Here is a 25,780-nt window from a genome sequence, read left to right as displayed (position 1 = left end):
TCTCTCTCTCTCTCTCTCTCTCTCTCTCTCTCTCTCTCTCTCTCTCTCTCTCTCTTCCTCTCTCTCTTTGTGCTTAATTTTGGATACCACTTATTGCTGTCTTCAATTCTGTTAACCTTTTCTTTCACAGTGTCTAAATTTTAATTTATCCAACCCACTACTCCTCATCTCAGACACTGTAGATATCATCTTTAGGATTCCAATTTATGTCTTTCACTTTCATGTATCTTCCATGACTCTAGCATTCAGCATATGAAATTAAATCATATCTATTTTAATGTTCTTGTTCATTCATATTTTTGTCCTTATAAGTCTTGGTTGGGGCTGAGTACTTATTCACTTATTTATCTACTTCTTCCTGGCATATTTTCCTGCTTTTTTGCACAACTGGCATTTTTGATTGGCTATCAGGTATTGTAACTTTTATCTCTTTAAGTGCCAACTACTTTGGTATTCCTATTTTTCAGCTTTGTCCTGGGGCATAGTTGAGTTACTTGGAAACACTTCAGTCCTTTTGAGACAGACTGGATTGCAGCAGTGCTCAGTTCAGGGCAAACTGTTCCCCAGTTCTGAGGCAAGAGCCTGTGTGTTCTGTGTCTAATGCTTTGTGATTTATGAGATTTCCCATCCCGAGTGAGAGCTGATGATCACTGTTCTCTAGTGCTTTCCTGTAATTCTTTCTCAGCCTCTGACCTTCTCACACACATGCCCTGAGTCCCTGTGCTAAATCTTCAGGGGACTTTCTGCCGACCCCTGGGCTCTCCTCACACATCTCTTTCCTCCCAGCTCTCCATCCTAAAAACCAGCTGCCTGGGCCCCTTGGCCATCAGCTGTCTCCTCCAAGATGCCACTGGTGTTGCCTGGGGATTTCTGGGCCAGAGCAGTGGAGCTCTCTCCGGCAGGAGCAGGCCTCTTTCTTTCTTTCATTTGTTTCCACCTCTTGAGGACCACTGTCTTTTTCTACCTAATGTCCAGGGTCTGGAAAACCATGATTTCCTGAATGTGGTCCTTTCTGTTGTTGATGATTTTTGAGGGGGAGGGAGAATTCAGTTCCTGTGGGTCCATCTTGGTCATAAATGAAAACTTTTCTGTAACTTTTAGTCTTTTTCATATTTGTTCTTAAGTCACCTTTCATGTTTTTGTTTTTCTGGGGTTTTTTTGAGACAGGATCTCACTATGCAGTTCAGGCTGGCCTTGAGCTCACTTTGTAGCCCAGTCTGGTCTCGTGCTCGCTTTGTAGCCCAGGCTGGTCTCGAACTCACAATGATCCTCCTGCTTCAGCTGGGACTACAGTCATGCATCACCATGCCCAGCTACTTTTGTTATTCTGAAAGTGTTTTCTTATCTTTCTTATCTTGTTGGTCTTTACAAAAATTAGTTTTTTACTTTACTGACCCAGTTAGCTATTTTAATTCTATTTTAAGTAAATCTATTTTCATTTAATTCTATTTTAATTAATAATTTTCCCTCATTATCATTCATTAGCCCTTGTTTCTTTCCCTCACCCCTCCATTCTTCCCTCCCTCCCTTTTTTTTCTTTTTTAACTTTATATTTTATATACATATATTTCTAATTAGTACACATTTGTCACGCATATTGATCACATTCATCATAGCGAATTTGTACATGTACATAATATATTTTGATTCTTGTTCTTTTCCCATTCCTCTCCCCTCCCTTTAACCCTTCTCCCCATTTACAAAAGCTTTGTTTGCATCTTTTCTTTTCCATTTTCCTTCCTTCCCTTCCCCCACCCCCTCTTTCTCCCCCCCTTTTTTTAAAGAGAGAAAAATAAAATAATAAAAACAATACAGAAATTCGAGGTGGGCGTGGTGGTGCACACCTGTAATCCCAGCACTTGGGAGGCTGAGGCAGGAGGATCGTTGTGAGGTCGAGATGAGCTAAGGCTACAAAGTGAGTTTAAGGCCAGCCTGAACTGCATAGTGAGACCCTGTTTCAAAAAGGCAAAAGAGGGGCCCCGGCAGCCCCGCCGCGCAGATGTCCGGAAAGGCAGGCAGTAGGCGCCAGGGAAGTGGCACGGAGACGCACGCTGGCCCTTGGGCCGGCTGCGGCCATGAGGTCGAGAACCTCTATGCCACAGAGAAGCACTGACATACATAAGCCCAACCTGAGACGTGCGTGAACCATCCCAACATGGAGAAACCTCTGGGAAAACATGCCACACTGCGGGTCGCTCTTGGCCCCGCCCTTGAGAGCCAGAAAGGTCCGGAGTCAGCGGAGGAGCAGCTGACGAACAAGGACTCAGAGAACAGGAGAGTACCGATGCCCGACCACTCAGAGGTCGAGCTGAGTGGGGATCGCCGGAGCCATTCAGGAGCTGGAAACCAGGAGAACCTTGTGCAATACCTGGGGAGACCCCCCTGGAGGCCGTTCTTCCCCTAACTGTGCGGGCTGCGGTGGAGGAGCGAGTGGCGCTCCGGAGAGGTCTGCACCGCGACTTCATGGATTACATGGGCGCCCAATATTCAGATTCTGTAGAACCGCCTTCATGGAGAAGGACCATTGTCTCCAAGGAGGAGCCCTGCGTAATCATGACTATAGAGGAAAAAGTGGACGTCCCGTTGTTGGATACTGGTTCTGGTCTCTCGGTCCTTCTTTTCAGCCCTGCCCTTCCTTCCAGCTGTCACACCTCAGTGAGGGGAGTCACTGATGAGGTAACCTGCTATTTTTTGCAACCCTTGGTCTGTAACTACTTGTTGGATCTTTCTTGCACACCTTTGTTTTCCTGAGAAACCACTTTGAGGATGCCAACATGTATGGCAGCAGCCATTGATGATTTCCTACCAATCTGTCCATAACTCTGTAATGTTTGTATTGTTCCTATGCTATTTCGTAAATGGATGTATGTTTGTTACTATGTGTTTTCAGCAACAACCATTGAGAATAGTCAGTGATTATTTGATTGATCACTCATGTATAGCTCAATTTGTTTTCCCTAGAGACCACTTTGGAGAAACCAAGATATAGTACAACAACCACTGATAATTTCCTGCCATTTTTTGTCTGTAACTCACTATTATTTGTCTATTTGTTTTCCTGAGAAATTATCTTGAAGATACCAATAGGTGAAATAACAACCATTGATAATGTCCTACCACTTTGTCTGTAATTTTGTGAATCCCCCTATTGCTATGTTGTCCTTCTTTTACTCTTTAAAATTAAAAAAAAAACTTTTAAAAAGTCAAAAGAAAAAATACAGAATTTCAAAACAAGATGATAGGAAATTAACAATGGTTATTATATTGCATATTATTATCTTCAAAGTAGTTGCTCAGATTACCAGGTACAGGCCTGCAAAACTGATCAAACAATATAAGCACTGTTCTTTAATGAACTGATAGAAATTGGTAGTACAGTTATCTTAGCTATCTTGTGTATATATACATATCTTTTTCCCCTCTTCCTTTTCTCTTTTCCCCTATCTCAGTTGTTCTTTCCTTTAGAGCAGTTTCTTTCCCTTTCACTATATCTATTGTAGCTTTTGGATCTTATTTACTCTTTCAGTTTCTTTTTTTTTTTTGGTTTTTCTCCAGTACTGGGAACCGAACTCACGACCTTGCGCTTGCCAGGCAGACGCTTTGCCGCTGAGCTAAATCCCCAGCCCCTCAGTTTCTTATAGTAGAGGGACAATACGATGTTTATAAATGTGAGTCTGGTTTATTTCACTTATGAGTATGGTCTCTAATTGCATCCATTTACCTATAAAAGCCTGAAGTTTATTTTTCTTTATAGCTAAGTAGTACTCCATTGTATAAAGATGCCACATCTTTTTTATCCATTCCTCAGTTGATGGACATTTGGGTTACAAATTGTGCTGTTATAAACGAGGGGGCACATATATCACTGTGGTATGATATTTTCATTTATTCTGGCAAAATGCCCAGAAGGGGAATAGCTGAGTTGAATGGGACCTCTAATTCTAGTTTTCTGAGGAATCTCCACATGGATTTCCACAGTGGATTTACCAGTCTGGATTTACCAGTCTACTCCCCTTCTCTTTCGAACGTGTTCCTCCTACTTCCCAATAGTTATCCTTCATTACGCTCCTTGTTTACCCTTTGGGTTTCTCACACAAGACAAACAATGCAGTATTTAAACTTGTGCATCTGATTTACTTCACTTCGATTATGGTCTCGAGTTGCATGCATTTTCCCACAAATGACTCATGTTTATCCTTCTTTATGGCCGAGAAGTACTGCAGTGTATATAAATACATTTTCTTTATCCTTGTGTATGTTGCTAGGCATAGGGGCTGTTTCCACTATTTAGCTATTATAAACTGTGCTGCTGTAAACACGAGGATGCATATATCACTATGGTCCTTCCTTTTCTTTCTTCCTTTCCTTTTTGCTTCTATCCTTCTTTCCTTCTCCGCCTTCCCCGCTCCCCCCCGCCCTCTCTGTGTCTGGTCTTGCTTATTTGCCCATGTTGGCCTCAAACTTGCTATCAAGTCTCAGCCTCCTGAGTTCTAGGATTTCAGGCCTGAACAACTACACTGGGATCTCATTATTTCTTTCATGTTTATTTTTTATTTTCTTTTTCTGTTATTCCAGTGTTGAATACTTTGTTCATGTATACCTACTCTTCCTTGTTTTCTAAGAAATTCACATAGGTTATTAGGTCACTTTGAGGTTTTTCAAAGTAGGTGTTCTCATAGCAGGGCTGGGAGTATAGCTCAGCAGCACAAGCACCGGCCTGGCAAGCACAAGGTCCTGAGTTTGAATCCTGGTCTTCCCCAAAAAGAAAAAAAAATTTCAGGAGACTCCTCACTGCCCTTTGAGTTCTTCTTTAGCCTAAGAGTTGTTTAGAAAATTGTTCTTTCTTTTTTGCATTCACCACTTTCCACAATGCTGCTCTGGACAATTTTTTCTGTAGTTTTATTGCAAAGTGAATGGAAAATACGGCCTAGAGAATCTGTCCAGTCTTGAATGAAGGCCAAGTTTCTTCATGGTCTAATGCTCAGATGGATGGTTGCTTCCTGGAAGAAGGAGGGCTGCCTGTCCTCTACCAATGGGCTGGAGGCAGGTGCTTCCTGAGTGCACCTAGCCAGTCCCCGGGGCAGAAGCCCTCTCTCAGTCCCAGGGTGCCATGAGGAGCCCAGCATAGTATATCCCTGGGGGATCTCAGCAATGGGTTAGCCAATCCAATACCTCACTGACTCAGCAGCCAGCCTTCCCTCTCTGGGCCTTGTTTCCTCTTCTGTCATGTGAAAAACATGTGTTCCAAAATGTACCTTTCACCAGGGATATAACTCAGTGGCACAGCGCCTGCTTGGCAAGCAAGAGGTCCTAAGTTCAATTCCCGGTACCAAAAAAAAAAAAAAAGAAAAAAGAAACATGAAAACTACTATGACATGTACCTTTCATTATTACTTAGATACATCATTATTATTCAGGTACATCAGGAGATCAGTGCCATTGCAAAGGTAGCTGTTGTTCTCAGTGTTGCCACCTGGGGCATACAGGCAGAAAGCCATCAGCAGCCAATAAGGAAACTGATGCTGAATCCCTAGAGCCAGACCTGATCCAACTGGGCCTTGTGAGGTACCCTGCTTGGAGAGTGTGGTAGATGGACAACTGATGGTCTGCTTGTAACACCCAGCTGAGGTGAACCAGCACGGGTGTGCTGGGTGTGGGAAGCCCACCTGAGGATTATTGCCAGCAAAATAAAAAGGAGAACTGAAGAAAAATAGGTGCTGTTAGGGAGCTGTTGATTCTCCTGGAGGAGCTTGTCATGCTGGCTTTCCTGATATGAACTCAGCTGTTCTCATTGTTGAAGGAGCTTGAGACCTCATTGTTGCTGAGGGTAGCTGTGGTACTTTTCTGGGAGGCTGTGGTCCTTACCTTGAGCATTGCTTTCTGGCTCCAGTTCAGATCCCTCAGCCTACTATCACAGATCCTTCACCCCGGTGGCACAGACTTTCTAGCTTCTACCACTGACCTTTAGGCCTTCCCAGCACAGATGTGTGAAACAGACTTGCGTGGGACACTATCGTGGGTTCTAGGCCTCCAGTTGGACTCGTAGGGGGCATTGCCATGGGCTGTAGGTCTTTAGCTGGATTCGTGCAGGACATTGCTGTGGGATCCAGGCCCTCAGCTGGATTCTTTGGGTCTTTAGTGTGTGGACAAATTTCCTGCACTCTTTTGTATTTGACTCTTTGGATGGCTACTATAAAATAATTCTATAAATGATGTGTCCTGTAATTGTTTTCCTTGCAAACCTAAACTACAACAGATGGTATGGAAGTGGGCTCCATGTCCAGAAGACCAGTGCAGAGGTGAGAGCAGCACTGGGGGGCAGGATGACAACTAGTTGGAGAGGTGGCTGGGCCCATGGACAGAGGATGAGCCTGGGGATGAGGCACGATGCCTACATTGCTGTCCTGCAATGGGTGAGGCCTTTTCTTAGGAGGGGACACAGAAGGGACACTGGGGTTTAGGGAAAAGAAGGCCCAAATCAGCCTGCCACAAGTTGAGTTTGAGGAGTGGTTGAGGATGTGGCTCAGCCCAGGTATCATGTGGACATGCCAGTCCTCCACAAGAGAGTCATCAGATCATGGCCACATCAGGACCATCACTTGCTTCTGCTCTGCTCAAAAACAAGGGACCATTTCTTAAATTTAAAATGGTTAAAAATCAGAATTCATACACATGAACTATTACCAATAAAGAAAAGAGAAAAAGAAGATAGCAAGATATTGGAACTCTGTGCTCTATTGGGTGGGGATGTGAAGTGGTACAGCTGCTTTGGAGAGCAGTGAGGATGTGCCTCAAAAGTTAAACAGTTGAGCATGGTGGTGCATTCCTGTGATCCCAGCACTCGGGAGAATGAGGCAGGAGGAACACTGTGAGTTCGAGGTCAGCCTGAGCTACGGAGTGAGTTCAAGCCCAGACTGAACTACATAGCAAGACCCCATCTCAAAACCCAAAATAAAAAATAAAAAGTTAAACATAGAGTGACCATGAATCTGGCATTATTCTATTCCTGGTCCTACACCAGAGAGAACACAAGGAGGTTCTGCAAGAGGTGACTATCTGCACGCCCATGTTCATAGCAGTGTGATTCACAGTAGCCAAGGAGTGGAAGCAACACAAGTGTCCGGTGACAGATGAATGGATAAACAAAGGGTGTCTATCCACATGGTGGAATATTGCTCAGCCTTCAAAAGAAGTAAATTCTGACTCACACTACAACATGGATGGGCCTGCAAGCAAAACAAGCCAGTTACAAAAAGGACAAATCCTGCATGATTCTTTTTCTATGAGGTCCTTAGTGGAGTCAAATCCACAGAGACAGGAAGTAGCATGAGGGTGTCCAGGAGAGGAGGGGTTCTGGGTCTGCGTTTACTGAAGATAGAGCTTCAGCTGGGGAGATGAGAAAGTTCTGGAGATGGATGGTGGTGATATCACTGTAGTGTACATCTAACGATGGCAAAGATGTAACCATTTTTGTATCACATACTGTTGTAGTCAGAGCTTACAAGGGAATAGATTTAAAACAGGACACATAAGTTATAGGATTATTTTATAAGAGTCACCCAAAAAGTCAACTGCAGAAGAATGCAGGATATCTGTCCATGCACTAGAGACCCAAAGAATCCACCTGAGGGCCTGGATCCCATGACAGTGTCCTGCATGAGTCCAACCAAAATCTAGAGCCCATGGCAATGTCCTCCAGGAGTCCAGCTGGAGGCCTAGAGCCCACAACAATGTCTCACCCAACTCTGTATCAAGCATCTGCATTGGGAAGGCCCAAGGTCAGTGATAGAAGCTAGAAAGTCTGCACCAGCGGGATGAAGGATCTGTGACAGCAGGCTGAGAGACCTCCACTGTCGATTCATGAATCAACACTCAAGGTAAGGACTACAGCTCTCCTGAAAAGAACTATATCCATCTTCAGCTCGGGAGGACCCGAGCTCCTCTCATCATAGAACAGCCAAGTTCATATCAGGAAAACCAGCATGACAACCTTCTCCAGGAGAATCAACAGTGCAACATCTTCCCCTCCAGTTCTCTTTTTATGCTGTTGGCAACAATCTTCAGGTGGGCCTTCCACTCCCAGAACCACACTGATTCAGTTCAACTTGGTGTTATAAATTGACCCTTAGTTAACCCACCACATGTACATATTGGCACAATAAAAAAAATCAAAAAGAATATTTGTGACATGGAAATATGGTCTAGAATTCAAATTTCTGTGTCCATAATGAAGTTTTGTTGGGGGACAGCTACAGTTGATCATTTCTTTGTTGTCTGGTGGCATTTTCTCTAAAACAGCAAGAGAATGCGTAACAGAGAACATTTTGTCCAGGGGGTGCGAAACGTTTATTATCTGTTCTTTAGAACAGAGATTCAAGGGAGGCAGAGACTGGGAACGGGTGAGCCGGACTGCAGCGGGACACTAGGGTGCAGGCTGGGTGCTGACAACTCAGCATGCCTATGATTTAACCTTTTCCAACCACTTTATGGAGATATAATTAATTCACATACCATATAGCTTGTCCAAAGTATATGATTCAGTCACAGAGTTGCATAGACATCACCCTAGCCCACCTTAAAACATTTTAATCAATGCAGAAGGAAAACCCATACCCTTTAACTATTACCTCCTGTCTCCTTATTCTTGTTCCTCAGCCCCTGCAGCCAGGAGTCTGCCTTCCACCTGGGTAGATAGGCCTGATCCGGACATTTCCTAGAAACAGAGTCATACCATATGTGATCTTTTGTGCCTGGCTTCTTTTACTTGTTTTCGAGGTTCACTCCGTATCCTGTGATAGTGTGTTCAGTGTGTCTTGTCTCTATGGCTGAACAGTATTCCCTGTGTGGCTGAACCATGTTTTATCCCTCCATCTGTCTTTAGGTGGACATTTGGCTGCTTTGAAACATTCGTGTGGCCACCACGCCCACTCAGGTTGTGGCTTTCAAGGTGGAGTGAGGGCCTATGTCTCAGGATAGAAAGTATAACCCAGAAAGTAGAATCAGTGTGCCCAGGAAAGAGGCACAAGGGAGCTGCTGTGGTGTCAAATGCTGACAGAAACCAGAGGACAGAGGCTGTGGCTAAGTGAAGCCAAGAAATGAAAGGCAAGAGCCATCCCCAGGAGGGACACTGGGCCCTTGCGGGACTGCAGCCTTTAAGCTGCAGGAGGGTAGGCCGCCTTCCAGAAGGTACGGCCAAGATGGGGAAGAGGGAGAAGGGAGAAGAGGTGCCTGGGGAAGAAGGGGTGCTGGACTGGCAGCAGCATGGCAGGTGTGGGCGCAGGGCCATGCCGGTGGACACCGAAGAAAGAAACAGGTCTCTGAGGCTTTAAAGAGTTGTTTCGACAGAAGTTTTGGAACCCTAGGATTTAAGGGGCCTCAAAGGCTCTGTTTGGGAGATCCTGGGGACTAACCCTAATGAAGATCAAGTTCAGGGCCAGCCTTAGCTACTGTTCCCCATGGACCCCCAAGGGAAGCTACTGCTCAACCAGAAAAGAAACCAACCACCAGTATACTGGGAAATAACACAGTATTTGTAGGCTGTGAGGGGCAGGGACTTAGGAAATGCAAAAAATTCACTGTCCATAGAATAGTTTTAAACCTGCACCATTGTCCAGGCTGGATACAAGTCCACAGTATACTGGGAAATAACAAATCATTGTCCAAGCCACTAAATGCCCTGGCAGTCTGCAGTGCACAGTGAACACAGCGTCTCCAGGCCAGGCAAGGTCTTTCAAGGCCCCGTGTGCAGGGCTCTGGGACTGGTCCTGGAACCTTGGCCTGAAGTTCACATGGACGGAGCAGAGAGTTAAACCATCAGATCCACTCTGGTAAGCTATAGTCAGGGAAGGACACGGTCCTCTGGGCAGACAGGTGCAGAGATGATCCTGGGCAGCGAGCCTGGATTCGGACTCAGGTCCCGTTTCTAGCCACACTGCTCCTTGCGCAGAGGTGTGACTGGACTCACCCCAGGCCCTCTCTGAGCAGGCAACTGGGTGGGTGCTACTCTGCAGACTTTGCCTGTGGTGGGAAGGTCAAGCAGGCCAAGCAGGGTCCTGCAGGGTGCCAGGAGCCAGTGGGCACCCACAGGCTGGTAGTAAATACACCCTGCCTGTCAGTGAGTTCCCTGGAGGAGGGGCTGGGCCCCATTCCCCTCTTCCCCCGGCCAGAAGGGAAGGCAGCTCCAGGCAGCTGAGTCACCTGACCCATCACTGTGTTCTCCGGACTGTATGGTCCCTTGGGGAAAAACTGGCCTGGCTATGGCCCGGAGGACATAGTTCTTGGACAATGGTGCAGGTTTAAAACTATTCTATGGACAGTCAATTTTTTGCATTTCCGAAGTCCCTGCCCCTCACACCCCACAATTTACCTCCCTCGGTCGGGGAGAAACCGTTTATGTCTCTCCCGGAGGCTCAGACTCTGCCCGCGGTCCATGCCGGAGCAAAGCTGCTGTTCCCAACGACCTGCCCCTCCCCTCCCCCCGCCCACTCCATCTCAGTGTCCCCTGGGGATAGGCCAGGGAAGACCCAGCTCAAGCCACCAGGGCTGTCATTGAGGAAAAACAGCTTAGGGAACGAATTGAGGTGAGAGAAAAGCGAGATGGAAGAGGTGTGGACAGGAATGGAGGAGTGACTAGGAAGCCGAGGACAGGATACAGCTGAGGTGGGGAACACTGGAAAAAGAGTCTGGGCAGAGCTCTAGCGGTAGGCTTGGCCGCAGCCCCGGCCTGAAGCGTTTGGGGCAAACCTCCAGTCCCTTGGCTCAAGGCGTCGCCAGACCCCGGCCCAGAGCGCACAGAAATCACAAGCACAGGCTGTGCGCAGCGTGACACGGGTGGAGAAGTTTACTGGAGAACCAGAATCTCCCAGCCATCCAGGTCTCTATTACTTCTTAAGTCCCGTCACAATGTAAGGTCCAGGTGTGCGCGGGCTAAGGGTAGTCATCCCTGTCACGGGGACGGAACAGGGCGGGGCCGAGCGGGTGCGCAGCTTTGTTCGCGACGCTCCCCGGGAGCCGCCACGCGCCAGGCGTACGCTTCCTCCAGGGGGCTGGGCGTGGGGCCGTGCCCGCCGTGATTGGCCAAACCGGAGGCCCACGATTGGCTGAGAGCCCACCCCCCGCCTCCTCTTCGGGGGGCGGTGGCGGGCGGCGCGTGCTGCCCCAGGGGGTCTCGCGCGCGTCTCTCGGACAGCCCAGCGGCAGTGGCCACACCTGCCATCCCTGCGAGAGCTGAGCGTGTAGAGAGGGCCGGCGGCTCTTGGCGCTTGAGTGCTGCGCGCGGGAGGGCGGGGGATACAGGAAGGTTACGCTCGGGACTGCTAAGAGTTCCTGGAGGTGGGGGACCTGCAGACAGCAGCCAGTTCGCAGGCAAATCTGCGTGAGGCGCTTTGGGAGGCGCACTAGGCACCTGCCAGGAGCGGGGGGTGCATCAGCGACCTGCCAGCCGTGCCCCCGGGCGACTAGGCGGAGGGCGCGCGCAAGGTTTGGGCTTTGTAGAGGGGGAGGGCAAAGCGTGTCTGGAGGGCGAGGCAGAGGAAGGAGGGTGTGAGAAAGGCGGCGGCGCGGAGGAGGGTTATCTATACGTTTAAAAACGAGCCGCCTGCGCTGCGCACCGGCGGAGATCCGGCCGCACGCGCGGGACGCGAGCGCCCTGAGCTTCTCAGCGTGCACGGCTCGTCACCCCTTGGCCTCCTGCGCCACGCCGTGCCCGGGCTCCAGAAGATCTGGGACGGGTGCCCCGGTGAACTGCTCGGCAGTACAGCGTCCGAGGCCTTCTTGGGGCGCAGCGGTCTCCTTCCCACGGACTGTGCCTCTATTGCGCGCACTTTCTTTGCAGCGCGTCGGGGCTGGGAGCAGGCGCCCCGCGAGTGGATGCGGGCGCGATGGACGGCGGCGCACTGCCCGGACTTGTGTCTCCTTCGCCTGCAGTCCCTGTCGCCTCCGCTGCCGGGCGGAGATCCACATCACCGGAACTGCTGCGCTGCAGCAGGCGGCGGAGGCCCAGCACGGCGGAGTCCGGGAGCTGCGCAGCGGCCGTAGCGCGGCGCAACGAGCGCGAGCGCAACCGCGTGAAGCTGGTGAACTTGGGCTTCCAGGCGCTGCGGCAGCACGTGCCGCACGGCGGCGCCAGCAAGAAGCTGAGCAAAGTGGAGACGCTGCGCTCGGCAGTGGAGTACATCCGCGCGTTGCAGTGCCTGCTGGCTGAGCACGACGCCGTACGCGCTGCGCTGGCCGGGGGCCTGCTGGCACCGGCCACGCGTGCCCCGGCTTCTCGCGAGCTTCCCGAGACTTCTTCTGCCGCTACTTCGCCCTCCTGCTCCTCTTCGTCCCCGGGCGGCGGGGTCAGCTCAGAGCCCGAGTCTCCGCGCTCCGCCTACTCCTCGGACGACAGCCGCTGCGAGGGCGAGTTGAGCCCTGCAGAGCGCGACCTGCTGGACTTATCTAGCTGGTTAGGGGGCTTCTGAGGGTCCTCGACCCCGAGGTAAGTATCACACCTCTTCAAGAAGGAAGAGTCGAAGAAGGGGTGGCGGGCAGGGTGGGCGGTGGGCAGGCCTAGCAGGTCGCGTCCGGAGACCCATTGGAGCAGAGCGCTAGGCCGGCGATAGCTTCGGTTTCGCTCACTCTTCATTTTCCCCCAAACTTTTTCAAGCCTGTGCAAGACCTGCGTTTGTTTGTCCGAGATTGCAAAACTTCCTCTCCGGGCCCCGCTGCCAGTGGGGGAGGGTAGGGGGAGCGGCCCTCGGGCCGGTGAGGTCCCAGTTCTTGCGGGTGCCCGACAGAACTGAGTGCTGGAGGCGGGGTGACTTTGCATTGCAAATCACCTCCCGGGTCGGGGTGCCGGAATGAGTCGGCGGGAGTGGAGTCCTGAGTCACCGCGACTCGCTCAACGCGCACCCCGCCCCCACCCGGCTGAGCCTTAGACCGAGTCGAGGCAATCATGGACTGACTCCAAAGCGAACAAAACTGCGGACTGCGTTTTGGGAGGCTTGAGCAGGGCCGGGTCTGCCCAGCGGCCGGCCCGCATTAACTCCAGTTCTGTCCCGGCAGCGCAACCTGGACGCCTGGAGGCAGGAGCGCCTGTCACCTGGAACCTGCCACGAGGACCCGCCCGTGCTCAGTCCCCACCTAGCAGAGGATCTGCCAACGCTGCCTGTCCTGTCCAGCCTGACAAGCACTTTGTGAAACCAGCCCTCCTGGCCTCGCGTGGATTGGCAGCTTTCACTGGCCCTCCCCAGCTGGGCACCAGCGCCTGGAGGTTTTTACAGAGAGGAGTTTACAAGGACACGGGGGGATCTTTTTTTTTTTTTTTTTTAATGCATTAACTTGAACTGCTGGAGGGACTCTGTTGAAAATAGGAAGACTTATTTTTGTACAAAGTAGCCTTAGGCTTGGAGCACAATAAAGATTGTTTATATCCCTACTGCCTACCCCACAACCTGGAATTTTCCAACTTGGCAGAGGTGTGGACCTGGCAGGTCTACAGGGACAAGTGCTTGGTGGGACTCCCTCCTCTGAAACCCAGCCTGGGGTCCTTGGGTTGGGCAGTGCTGCTTAGCTGGCCTATGGGGTTACCTATTTTAGCAAAAGTGAACTTCATGAATATGTTAGTTCAGCTGATCACTGGCATTTGGCAGTGCCCTCTCCAGAGGTTGTGTGCCATGTTCCAGGTGAGAGCCAGGTATGTGGCCCCGATTGCTGTGGTCTCTTCTCTGTACCCTTGCCACCTACTATGGACATGTGTGAGACTCGAGTTCAGCCAAGCCAGGGCTGGTAGATGCCAGGGCAATACAGACCCCTTGTGGGGCTGAGGCTGTGAGCTGGGGGATGGTCCAAATGGGGCTGGATTTTCTGTAGGAAACTGAAGTGCAGAGGCCACTGACAGGTGCAGAGTTCCAGGGCAAGTTCTGGGTGTAGGGCTTGGATCCAGGCCATCATTATGAGCACTGCTTGCTCTCCTCTGAGGGACTGTAGGGCAGGACTCCACATCCAGAATTACCAACTAGGTGCCCCTGGGCAAATGATTGACCCACAATCATACTAACCCCAGGCTACCTTACAGGCTGGCAAGGCTTTGGGAAGTGCTGGTGAGTTTGCAGCCTGCCCGCCCGTGTGTGTGCTGGCCGCAGGGGCCAGGTATCTGTGGCAAGGCCCTGCATGTCTCTTACCCAAATTGTGGGAGCCACCTTTGGTTAGCAGTCTGGAAAACTTCTCTGGAATTGTCACCCATAATACCTCCAGGGTTCCCTCACCTCAGAGAGATGTGGTAGGGTATTAATTACATAGCTCCACCTTTGACCGTGGGCCTCGGCAGCTTTGAAGTTTCCCTGTGCTGAAAGCACCCTTTTACTGCAAGGGTATGGGAGGGGCTGGGGGATCTTCAGGCTGTTCTAGGGAGCTGCAGGCACTCCTTCCTTCATGAGGGAGTGGTTGGGGCACAGCCGTTGGAGCCCTGAGAGGGGTGTGGCCAGCCATGTTGCAGAGCAGGTGTAACCATGTCAGTGGTATACACTGCTCTTGGGATGCATTGCTCTCAGAAAGCAGGGCTGACAGCACACTCCCGCCCACCCCGCCCTTACCAGAGGAGCAGAGGTCCTCAGAGCTTCTGTCCAGTCAAGGTCAGTGTTGAATCTGCCTTTTTGAAGGACAGTGTGATGACCAAACAAGGGCCACCCCACATGGATCTATTCCCAGGCTACTAGTGCAGTGCCATGGTCCTCAGCTTTCCCTGTGACTCCTCACGTGGACCTCAGGGAGAGGCCTCCAGTCACCAAGATCATCCAGGATCATAGGATAATGATCTTGCCTGTGGGGGTGGGGCACCACCCTCCCCAACTCAGAAATGGGGCCAGTTTGCAGTAAACAAAACTGCAAAGTCTTGGTAGTTTCATGGTCCTGGTTTTTTCATTTTTTTGTGGTACTGAGGATTGGACCCAGGGCCTCAAACATGCTTGGCAAATACTACTACTGAGCTATGTCTCTGTTCTCTTAAAATTTTATTTTGGGAGAGAATCTTACTAGGTTGCCCAGCCTGACCTCACACTTGCCATCCTTTTGCCTCAGCTTCCTAAGTAGCCTGGCGCCCCCAAAGACTTTTACTCATCTTTTTTTTGTACCCGGAATCAAACTCAGGACCTTGCCCTTGCCAGGCAGGCGCTGTGAGACTGAGCTATATCCCCAGCTCCCCAAGTTCTTTTTTTTTCTTTTGTCTTTTTGAGACAGGGTCTCATTATGCAGTTCAGGCTGGTCTTGAACTCACTTTGTAGCCCAGGCTGGTCTCGAACTCACAACAATCCTCCTGCCTCAGCCTCCTGAGTGCTGGGATTACCAGTGTGTGCCACCATGCCCGGCGCCCCAAGTGCTTTTGAAGCAAACGAGAATTTGTATGGTTGCCTTTGTCCATGTGTGTCTCTAAAGGAAACCCTAATTCCCTCATCACCCCCAGGGCACAGCAATTCTTGCATGTCATCAGATCCCCAACCAATGGTGCAGTTTTGTCTGATTTTTGTCTCAAAAGTTTGCTCAGTTAGGTTATGAACTCAGGATCTATCTGAAGTCCACACCAAATTCACAGCATGGGTCTCTTCAGCATTTTGTAGGCATTTCCCTCAGTTTTATTTTTTATTTTAATTTAAATGTATTTAGTTTTCAGTAGTAGGGATTGAGTACAAAGTCTTCCCACTGAGCTACATCCTCAGGCTTTTAAAATATTTTTAAATTTAGAGACAAGGTCTCCTGAAGTTATTCATTTGTGCAGGCCAGGGTTGGCCTCCCAGAGTATGGGGATTACGGGTGTGCACCACCATGCCTGGCTTCCCTCAGTGTTTCTTGGTTGACAGGATGGCAACGCTCTGGCATTCTGACCCTCTGTTTCCTGGAGTTGGAAAGGGGAGATCAAGAGCAGCACTGTGATGAGGCTTGGGTTTGGTGGTTCTGCATCCTGTGGCTCTGTCCCACCAGGAGACATGAGAGGTGATGACTAGCTTCTTGTCTAGACAGGAACACTTTTGAGAGTGGATGGTGGCACTCTTGAAGTGGGTCACCTGTGCCCCTGGCTGTTTGCTCCTTGTTAGTCCCCCAAACTGTCATTTACACTTCAGATTAAGTGTTTGAGGTCAGTTTGGAAATAGCAGGAACTGGGATTCAAACCCAGGTCTTGACCCATCACCTGTCAGGGAGGGTGACCCAGTGGCTTTCCTGGAGAAGATACCCTTAGTAGTTCACCATTCTGGCTGAGCCAGCCTGGATAGGGTCTTGCCTGGTTCATAGACTGTACTGTGGGCAGCAGGACTCTGCCAAGAGCCAGTGATCCAGGCTTTGCCCTGCCTGGAGGTCAGAAGTCCATCCCATTCCAAGCAGAAGGTGATCAGGGTGGCGTTAGGACAACCTCTGGGTATCTGAGTCCATGGACAGGGGAATGGAATGGTGCTTTCAGCATTGGGGTTCTTTACTAACATGACAGACTCCACTGAGTCTGGATTGAGTATCACTGCCCAGCAAGTTTGGGGTGGGTACAAAGGCATGAGAACTATCCAATGACCAGAGCTCAATGGAGCTCTGGGGACCTGTTGTTACTTGTGATCAATAAACTCTTCTAGTCTGTTTCTTACAGCAAGCACACCAAGTAGCTCACTGGGGTGTCCTGGGAATGTTTCTATAAGCCTTGATTTAGCACTCTTTGTTGTTAGATCAGCAGAGAATGTGACCTGTAGATCCTACCTTTGGGGGCATGCTGAGGAAGCCCAGGAGCAGTGCCAAGATTAAGCCTGTGGACTCACCCACCCAGATCTCATGCCCATTCATTTGGAAATCTTCAGTGGGCACCCCTCTGTGTTGGAGCTTGCATGTGTGTGTGTGACACTGACACTGTCCAGCTTGCTGGACATCCTCTTGCTAACACCTGGAGTCAGCTGTGTTATTGAAGCAAAGGAGGCACCTTGGACCCCAGGGCAACAGCAGGGCTCCTGGAGGGCACTATCCAGGTCCCTTAGTTTCTCCGCCATCTGTACAATGCTGCCTAATGTTGCTGCTGCCTGTCCAGTGAGCCAGGCCTGTGACACCCTGTCCCACCAGAGCTGGAGGAACCAGACCCTCAGTTAAAGCCATGACTCAAGGCCATGTGACTCTTCCTGTTCAGTAGCAGTCCCCTAACCTCTGGGAAGATGTCTTACCAAGGTCAAGGTCGTGGACTGCTTACCCTGGCTTTGATTTCTGGGTGAGGGAAGGGGACCTGGGAGCCTGCCTGTTAGTCACCCTCTGCAGCCTCAGGAACCTCAGGTGCTCCATGGTTCTAGAAATAAATCCCCATGTCAGCAAGAGCCCTTCCAGGGCTGGCTGCAATATTATCAGGGCCCAGGACAAAACGAAAATGTGGCGCTTCTCCATGGTTTGGGTCTTGAATATCCCCCAAAGGCCCATGTGTTGATGGCTTGGTCCCCACCTGATGGCACTACTGGGGAGTGGTAGAACCTATAGAAGGAGGGGCTTGGTGGAAGGAAGTTGGGCCCCTGGGGTTGTGCCCTTGAGGGGGGATAATGAGACCCTTTCTCTTAGCTTCCTGGCTTCCATGAGGTGAGCAGAGTCTTTGCCATGCCCTTCCACCATGGTGCACTGCCTCACCACAGGTCTAAAAGGCAGCGGGGCCAAGAGATCATGCACTGAAACTTTTTAAAACTGTGAGCCAACTGGGTATGGTAGCACCTGCAGTCCAAGCGCTCTGGGGAGCTGACGAAGGAGGATCAAAAGTTTGAGCCTAGCCTGGGCAACTTACTGCGACCCTATCTCAAAATAAAAACAAAAAGGGCTGGGAATGTAGCTCAGTGCAAAGGCCCTGGGTTCGAACCCCAGGATGCCAAAAACCAAAAAAACCTGTGAACCAAAACAAATCTTTCCTCCTTATAAGTTGATTACTTTGGATATGTTTTCACAGCAGTGTAAAACTAACACACACTCCTTAATTCAAAAACTGGGAAAAACATGACTTTAAAGGTACTCAAATATAAGGCTCTTCCCTTTCTTCTATGGAAAGTTTGTCCCTTGACTGTTCTCATTAGTTAATGCCATTCTAAGTAAAGAAATATGTATTAGACTTTAAGTTGCAGTTGCTTTTTCATATCCTAGGATTCAACCAACCATGATTCAAAAAACATTATTAAAAATATTTCATTCATGCTAAACATGTATAGACTTTTTTTGGTCATTATTTCCTATGTAATAGAGTATAATAATTATTTACACATCATTGAGATCATGTTAGGCATTGTAAGTAATTTAGAGGGGATTTAAAGTATGAAGGAGGATATGCATAGGTTCTATGCAAATACCTAATTTTATAGAAGGGGCTTGAACAACAGTGGATTTTCGTGTCCTGGCAAATGGGTATTTCCTGGAAACAGTCTTAGCGGGTACAAGGGACAACCTCATTAGCATGAATTTTACCATCCATCTTTATATCATATAATATCAATTTTAAGTGCAAACATAAGAGCATTTAGCTTGAGGGCAGAATCACTGAAAGGACACCATTTGTATTTTGTAGCTAGCACATATGCATTTATTTGTTTTCCAGAACAGTGGAGGCGCTGCACAGAGAAAGCCAACGATTTTCATTGCAGCCCTTGATCCACAGTCTGCCAACACTCCCCACCTCTGCTTACTGATGGGCAAAGCAGGCCGAGAGTGAAAGGAATGAAGTGACCACTGCCTCCTGTCACTAGGTTCAGCATAAGCAGTTGACTAATGCCAGGAAATCCCCAACTAAGACAGACAGCGGGCCCCTCTGTCCTTCAAGCTAGTTAGAGTATTATTGTCTTCCACATTTAAAAACTTTATTTACGTATGTGTGTATGTATGTATGTATGTATGTATGTATGTTTTGAGACAGGGTCTCTCTATGTAGTTCAGGCCAGCCTTGAACTCACTGCGTAGCCCAAGCTAGCCTTGACCTCACAGTATTGATCCTCCTGCCTCAGCCTTCTGAGTGCTGGGATTACAGGCAAAAGCCACCACACTTGGCTCTTCCTGGATTTGAAGCAAGTTTGGTTTGAATGAAAATGTACCTGGGCACCCCATTTGCTCAGCTTTGGAGGACTGTTCCCACCTTGGACTTGCTTGGAGGACTTTATTCATTTTTTTCTTTGCTCATGGGCACAGCAGTGTTCATGGCTTTCATCTACAAAACACAAGTTCAAAGATATTGGCATCTTGAAATTCTCAGTACGTTTATCTAACCCTAACCTTGAGCATTACATGTGGTGTGGAGCCCTACACATCCTGTAGCCTGTGTGCCTGCAGAAGTCCTATGCCCAGGAAGCTGGCCTGGGTGCTGTCATCCCCTGCACACACCTTGAGCTGTGACTGGGGTGCCATGGAGAGAAGCCCCAACACATCACCTAACCCCGGCTTCACCCAGAGGCAGAGGAATATCCAGATGACGACTTCCCCCTACCCAACCAGAGTCAGCAAGCCCCAAAGTGTAGGATAGGGAGCATTGCTGTGAGCAGCCCATGGGGTCCATGCACTTTTCCTTTTCCCAAGGTGACCTTAAGAGACCTTCACTCCTCCTGCAGACCTTGGCAGCAGAGCCATGTCCAAAGACAATTGGCCTGAGAGGTCAGGGAAGAGGGACCCCAGCTGTTGAGATTGGCTCCACTCACCCTTTTTCCAGCAGTAAGTGTTGCAGGGGGTTGGGGAGTGGACCATGGGCAGGGCCACAGTCCCAGTCTTTGATCCCATGAAGTTGGGGCACAGTAGGGCTATGGCTTTCCCAAGGTGACCTGAACCCATGAACTGTGAGTCTTGAGCTCTTAGGGGCATGAGGAACAGCTCAGGTGCACTCAGAGCCCAGAAAAGATGAGAAGGATCCCAGAGGCCATTGTGAGGGGGCAAGGAGCCAAGGACAGGTGGCTGATGGGGGCTGCTTCCAGGGAGGGCATGATAAAGCACAGAGCTCCGTGCTACCCAGATGGGCCATTCAAGCTGCTAGCCCCACTCCCAGCCAAGGCCAGGCCCTGCCTGAGGCCCACAGGTACTGGGAAGAGAGCAGGTTGAGAGTGACCTGAGGTGGGCATCTTGAAGCTGTCTGTTGCTCCCACCCGAGCCTGCCTGGAGGGACACTACATCAGCTACCTTTTGCTGAAAAGAAGTTCATATCAGGAAATCAGAGTCGGGATGCTCTAGCCTCTAGTCAAGTAGGCTGGGTAGAGGTCTTATGTGCTGGGGCCTGGGGACAAGCAAGGGAAAGAAGGAGCAAAGGCCTGCTATGCTCCCTGAGGGCTGGACTTTGGGACAGAGGCTCTGGAGGGCTCCCTGAGAGCTGGACTTGGGGGGTGAAGGCCCAACACAGCACCAAGCACAGTCTCCTCTATGTATCTCCTTGGTGGGGCCTGGAGAAGAGGAGAAAGAGAAAGGATGGGCTAGAGGGTAGCTGGGAGCAGTATAGGACCAGCGAGGAGTAAGTCCTAGCCCCTCCCACCTCCCAGGGTCCCCAGGCCCCATGGATTTCTCCCCCTACCACCTCCTGGGGCCTCACCCCTCCCCAGCTGCTGGCTGTGCTTAATGAGGTAAATCAATCAGCCTGAGGCCCTGAATGCCACAGGGAACCCCTACCAACCTGCAGACCTTACCCCCAGCAGGGTCTCCCACTGAGACAGGGACCCTGGCCTTCTCTTAAATACTGCAATAGGCCATTGTCACGAGCTGCCCAGCCGTCCCCACAGCAGAAGAGTCCCAGCCAGAAGCAGGCATGCACTTTCAGAGGAGCCTGCTGTCAGCTCCCCAAGGCCACTCTCCAGCTGGGGGAGAAGTGAGGGCTGCTCACCATGCCATCTGCTTGTGTTTGCCAGATGAGACCACCACATACCCAGGTCTGGAGTCTCAGCTCTGCAAGTGGCTAGGGAGGGTACTGCCTGAGTGCCCCTTGGCTAATGGTCAGGAACTATAGACCTCAGTTAATAACACCCAGGGGGGCTGTTCTGCAGAGCTGCAGGAAGACCCCAGAGGCCTGACAGCTTGGGGGACAGAGTGTGAATCAGGCCAGGCAGTTTGACAAAACACCACAGATCAAGGACGGAACAGATGTTAATCTGCTCACTTTGTGGAGGCTGGATATCAGAGATCTGGGTCTAGCAGACTGGTCTTTCTTCAGCCTCTCTCCTTGGCTTATAGGCAGTATCTTTTTCCTGCATCTTCATGTAGTTGTCCCTGTGTGTCACTCACTGTGTCTTGACCTTTTTTTCTTCTACAGACCCCAGTCATGTGGGGTCACTCTAATGACCCCAAATTATCTTGGTTTCCTTCTTAAAGGCCTTGTCTCCAAGTACAGTCATATCTAGAGGGACTGAGGCTTAGGACTTCAACACATAAACTGGGGGAATATAATTCAGTCCATGACAGATGGAAAGAGGGGCTTTGCAGAAATTCAGACCTGAGGCTACTTCTCTGCCCTCTCCATGTCACAGCCTTTTCCTCCTAGGTTCAACACAGCCCTCCCTCTGCCCCTCTCATAAAGGGTAATCAGCTCAGGGCTGAGGACAGGGAGGCCTGGGTCCCTGTGCTCTTAGATGAGATACCGGCACCCCTGGAGCATGGGGAGAGGCCTTCTAATCAGATTGTTGTCTTGCCAAGGTCCCAACTTGGGGAACCATCAGGTTTTTGTCTTGTCTCCTTGGTAAGTTCCCACTTTGGGGACCCAGGAAGGCAGGACAGATCCCAGCCCCTTCCCAGGGGAGGCATAGCTGAAAGTGTCCCCACCTACTTGTGACCACATGTGACAGGGACCGGCCAGGGTAACCCTGATAGCTTGAGGAAGGGCAGTCCCCTTGGCGGGTATTGGGAGCAAGTGTAGCAGAGGCCATCTGCTTCGGACCCTGTTTAGAGGAGCTACTTCTTCCTGCTTATCCCTGGTTCCCTGTGGGGTCTGGATTGTGGTCAGCGTGGCCCAGAGTGCTGGTTATGCTATCAGGCTATTATCCAGGGGTAAGGGCAGCTTGGGCTCCTGACGCCTCTGCCCCACCCCATCCATTGGCATTTACCTGTGAGCCTGAGGCTCTGTGAGTCCCACCCCAGGATGGCCATTGCTTGCATTGAAAAGCATGCAAATCTCCAAACGAAACCCAATTAATACCCAAATCAGGGCCTGGGAGCTGCTGGCTGGGCAGCAGAACTGGGCTGGGTTATATCTTTGGACCTCAAGTATTTGTCTCTCATTTGAATGCCTTTTGTGGCCTGCCAGGTGGGGCCTTGGAAAGGGCTTAACTCTCCTCAGACAATAGTTGTCTTAGCCAGGTTAATGGGCAGCTGAGCTGTCCTTTTCCATGACCTGACCTGATCCCACCTTCTGGCTCTGAGATCTGGCCCCTGCTCAGCCACCTGTTCCCAGCCAAAGCCCCAATAGGCAGGGTAGATAGAGGAGGGATTGGGGCCTACTTGTCAAAGTGGGGCTTGAGGCAGGCAGGTCTGGGAGAGGACCTGGGCTCTGGAGGGGAGGGCGAGGATGGGCCCTGGGGTCCCAGGCCAGTCAGGGCTTTTGGGAGGGGTGTGGTGGCCACAGGCCTCGGGTAAGCATGCCGCTTTTTCAGGAGTGGGTGTGAGCATGTGGCCCAGACCAGTGAGCAGGTGCAAATGTGTATGTGATGTGATGCACATTCCTATCACCTCTTTAGGCCCCCTTTCAGAATCCTGTTCCCAGGTAGCTCAGGTGTGTGGCCCTTTGATATCCCCTGGAGGTAACAGCCCTCCAGTCCCTGGAGGATGAGGGAGCCTGGGCACTTCTGTAGGTAATTTTTCTGGGTACCCCCGAGCCAGAGTCCTACTTTGGGCACATCTGGCACTAGCAAATGCTTTGTGCCCCAATATACAGAATGGACAGTATCTCCCCATTCTAATTCAGGTCTGGGGCCAGACCCAAGCCTGCTTTCCTGCCTCAGTTCAGCCTATGTATTGTGCCTGCTTTACAGGTGGGGAGACTGAGACCTGGACACTGGCTGTGTATACCAGGGGGACACACAGGGGCAGCTCTGAGTAGAGAGAGAAAGGATTCCTTTCCCCAAGACTGGCCATCTTAAAACTCACCTTCTGGTCCCTGTTGTCCCTCAGCCCTAACAGGATCTCTCTAGGTAGCCTGTGGTTGGTTGGGCTGAGCCTTTAGGACTGGGCCAGGACCCCTTTCTAGAGGCTCAAAGTGAAGGCCATGGGCTTCCTACAGCCTTCAGGTGGCAGGCTGGGGTCAGCTGAGCTGCCAGGGACCACCTGCTTGTTTTCCTGATAGCCACCTCTCCATCACTCCACACTGCTCTCAGTCCCTTTCTGCCAGAGCCACATGCTGTATGTGCTAACATAAGTCATACAGACTCCACCAGAGTTCCTCCTCTCAGGTACCCTTCCTGAGAGTCCATCTCACAGCTCTCAGCGTATACTCTGGGGAGGATAGATAAGACAGAGGATATACTGGGACATCTCTGTCTTTAAGGCTGGAGGCTAGGTCAGCCTGCTCACCCTTAGCCTGCCTATTCTCCCTGCTTCAATCTCCTCTGGGCACCTGCCCTGCCCTCCTTCTGAGGGCACTGAGGGAGCAGCAGGGTGATCACTGGTCTCCTGCATGGCTGGACAGGAGTAAGCCTGGGACTATGGGACTGGCCTGGATGCAGATGAGGAGGGTCCTGTGCAGAGGGTGATGGATGCATAGCACCAATGGAATGTGGACTAGCAGGTTGCAGGGCTGTGTCAAATGGCCTGTCTCTTATCCAGTGGCCTGGGGCAAGGTCACTGTAGCCCTGCCCACCTCTCTGAAGTCTAGCTTGCACTTTCTGGCTACTTCTGTAGCCAAAAAGAAGAGGTAGGGTCAAGAGGGATGGGCAGGGGTCTGTACAGCCTAGACTTGGGGTTGGGCTTGAGAAGTGAGCCTCTGAGCTCAGCGTTGGGAGCCCTGATCCTGGATGTCTGCCCGTGGCTCCCAGATTCTCTAGCAAGGGCTGTCGGAGTGGGCACGGCCCCCCACAGTGGTACACTGGGTCAGCTCCCCTTGTCAAGGATGCAGGGCCAGGCTGGGTACTTGTGGAAGTCTGTGGATTGTCCCATGCCCAACCTGGCATTCCCTCTCTCTGGGTGCCCTGGAAGGATCTGTAGGTCTGGGAGAGGCTGGCAAACCAGCTTTGTAATCTCCTAAATGGGGTGTAAATACCTCAAATACAGGAGTCTCAGGTGCATGCCGATGAATTCCGCATGTGTTTACACTTGTACATCTTCCACCCCTCCAAATCACCACACCCAGGATTCCCAGAACCAGCAGAATTCCCTGAGACCCACCCCAGCCACATGCCCTTCCCCACCCTGTCCATTGCCACCATAGATCAGATTTGTTCTTGACCTTCACATAAATGTAACTACCTGGCATAGACTCTGTGTCCAGTTTCTGTGAGCCATCTGTGTTCTCTTTGCTGTGGTCAGTGTGGATGGCCATTGGCAACCACATGAGATTTCTCTACCACAATCCTGTTGATGGGCATAGGGTAGTCCTAGGGGTTGGCTGCTGTGGATGATGCCACCAGGGCCTTCTCATGCTTATGTCTTAGGGCAACCTAAGCTCTCTACTTGTCCTGTGTTTATGCTCAGGAGGAGACATGTCACCTGTGTTTGCATCAAGGGTGGCTACTGAGGACCCTGTGAGTCAGGCTGATGCGGAGACTTTGGCCTCACCCTCCAGCAGAGGAGCTGGAGCACCATGGTCAGCATATGTGTGTGTTGAGAAGATGCTGACAAAGAGGTGGGTCCTCCCCACTGCACATCACCCAGCCCTCTCTGTTAGGCAGCTGTCTGTGTAGCTGGCCTATGCTGCTGACCTCTCTTGTGGCCCTTGAGCCAATGTGCTTTCTGGGTACCAGTGCCCTGGTGTTCATGAGCTCCTCTCTGCTTACCTAACCTTGTCTTCCTCTTGGTATGAATCAGTGGTCACTAAGATGAAAAAATGTTACACTTTCAAAGCAAAAAGAAAGAGCTCAAATCATTCCCTTAAGGTCACATGAGTGGAGCAGGCTTGGGGACATCCAGACCAGTGGTCCTCCCTCTCCTGTGGGGCTTAGGACCTGGGCTTGCTTGATGTAGGAACAGGAGAGGCTAGGGTTCTTCCTGAGTAGCACCACTGCCCTACCTTTTCAGCACCCTGGGACCCTCAGCTGGGGGAGATGGGAATGGAGGGTCTTTGGGATACTGAGGATTCCAGATGTTGGGCCTTTCCAAAACCCCTTCCTGAAGACACTACCAGTGCTGGGAGGTGACCTGACTGGGAGTTCCAGAGCTCGGCCAGGCTCTGCTGGTCTAGAGGGATGTGAAGGATCGACAACTGGTGGTCAACTGGTAACACCCAGCTGAAATTAACCAGCATGGTGCTGGGTGTAGGAAGCCCACCTGAAGGTTGTTGCCAGCAGCATAAGAGGCAGAACTGGAGAAGAAATTTAGAGGCTGTAAGAGGCTGCGAGAAGGTGTTTGGAAGCTGTTGGAGGTTGTTGGAAGCTGTTGGGTGCTGTTAGAAGCTGTAAGGAGCTGTTGGTTTTCCTGGAGGCACTTTTCATGCTGGCTTTCTTGATGAACTCAGCTGTTGTCATTATCCAAGGAGCTTGGGACCTTGTTATCACCAAGAATGGCTTCAGTTCACTTTGGGGGAGCTCCGGTCCTCACTTTGAGCATTGTTTCCTGTTTCCGGAGGGGAAGATGGTGCACTGTCCAGTCTCCTGGAGAAGTTTGTTTCACTGGCTTTCCTGATGGGAACTCGGCTTTCCTCATCATCAGAAGA

The 25,780-nt window shown here is 50.7% G+C and overlaps 1 protein-coding gene and 1 pseudogene across 2 annotated transcripts; both read left to right on the top strand.

The window, feature by feature from the left end:
- The first annotated feature begins 11,035 nt into the window (after positions 1-11,035).
- Ascl2 (achaete-scute family bHLH transcription factor 2) lies at positions 11,036-13,417 on the top strand. Of its 2 annotated transcripts, none has more exons than XM_013514320.1 (3): positions 11,036-11,331; positions 11,834-12,478; positions 13,045-13,417. In XM_013514320.1, the coding sequence occupies exon 2, from the start codon at positions 11,880-11,882 to the stop codon at positions 12,459-12,461; it is 582 nt and encodes a 193-aa protein (XP_013369774.1). In that variant the 5' UTR covers positions 11,036-11,331; positions 11,834-11,879; the 3' UTR covers positions 12,462-12,478; positions 13,045-13,417. The 2 variants fall into 2 exon arrangements, with proteins under 2 accessions (XP_013369774.1, XP_005384257.1); XM_005384200.2 differs by having other exon boundaries at positions 11,231-11,478.
- Positions 13,418-14,514: 1,097 nt separating this feature from the next.
- Positions 14,515-25,780, top strand: part of LOC102013943 — a 19,274-nt pseudogene continuing 8,008 nt past the window's right edge.

This window comes from Chinchilla lanigera, unplaced genomic scaffold (genome assembly GCF_000276665.1).
Source record: "Chinchilla lanigera isolate Chin_1 unplaced genomic scaffold, ChiLan1.0 scaffold00021, whole genome shotgun sequence".
Classification (NCBI taxonomy): Eukaryota; Metazoa; Chordata; class Mammalia; order Rodentia; family Chinchillidae; genus Chinchilla; species Chinchilla lanigera.
This window is presented reverse-complemented; position numbering and strand designations above follow the sequence as displayed.

Bases quoted from the DNA above. Each gene is read 5' to 3' on its own strand.
- Ascl2 (XM_013514320.1), top strand. From the start codon at position 11,880: ATGGACGGCGGCGCACTGCCCGGACTTGTGTCTCCTTCGCCTGCAGTC.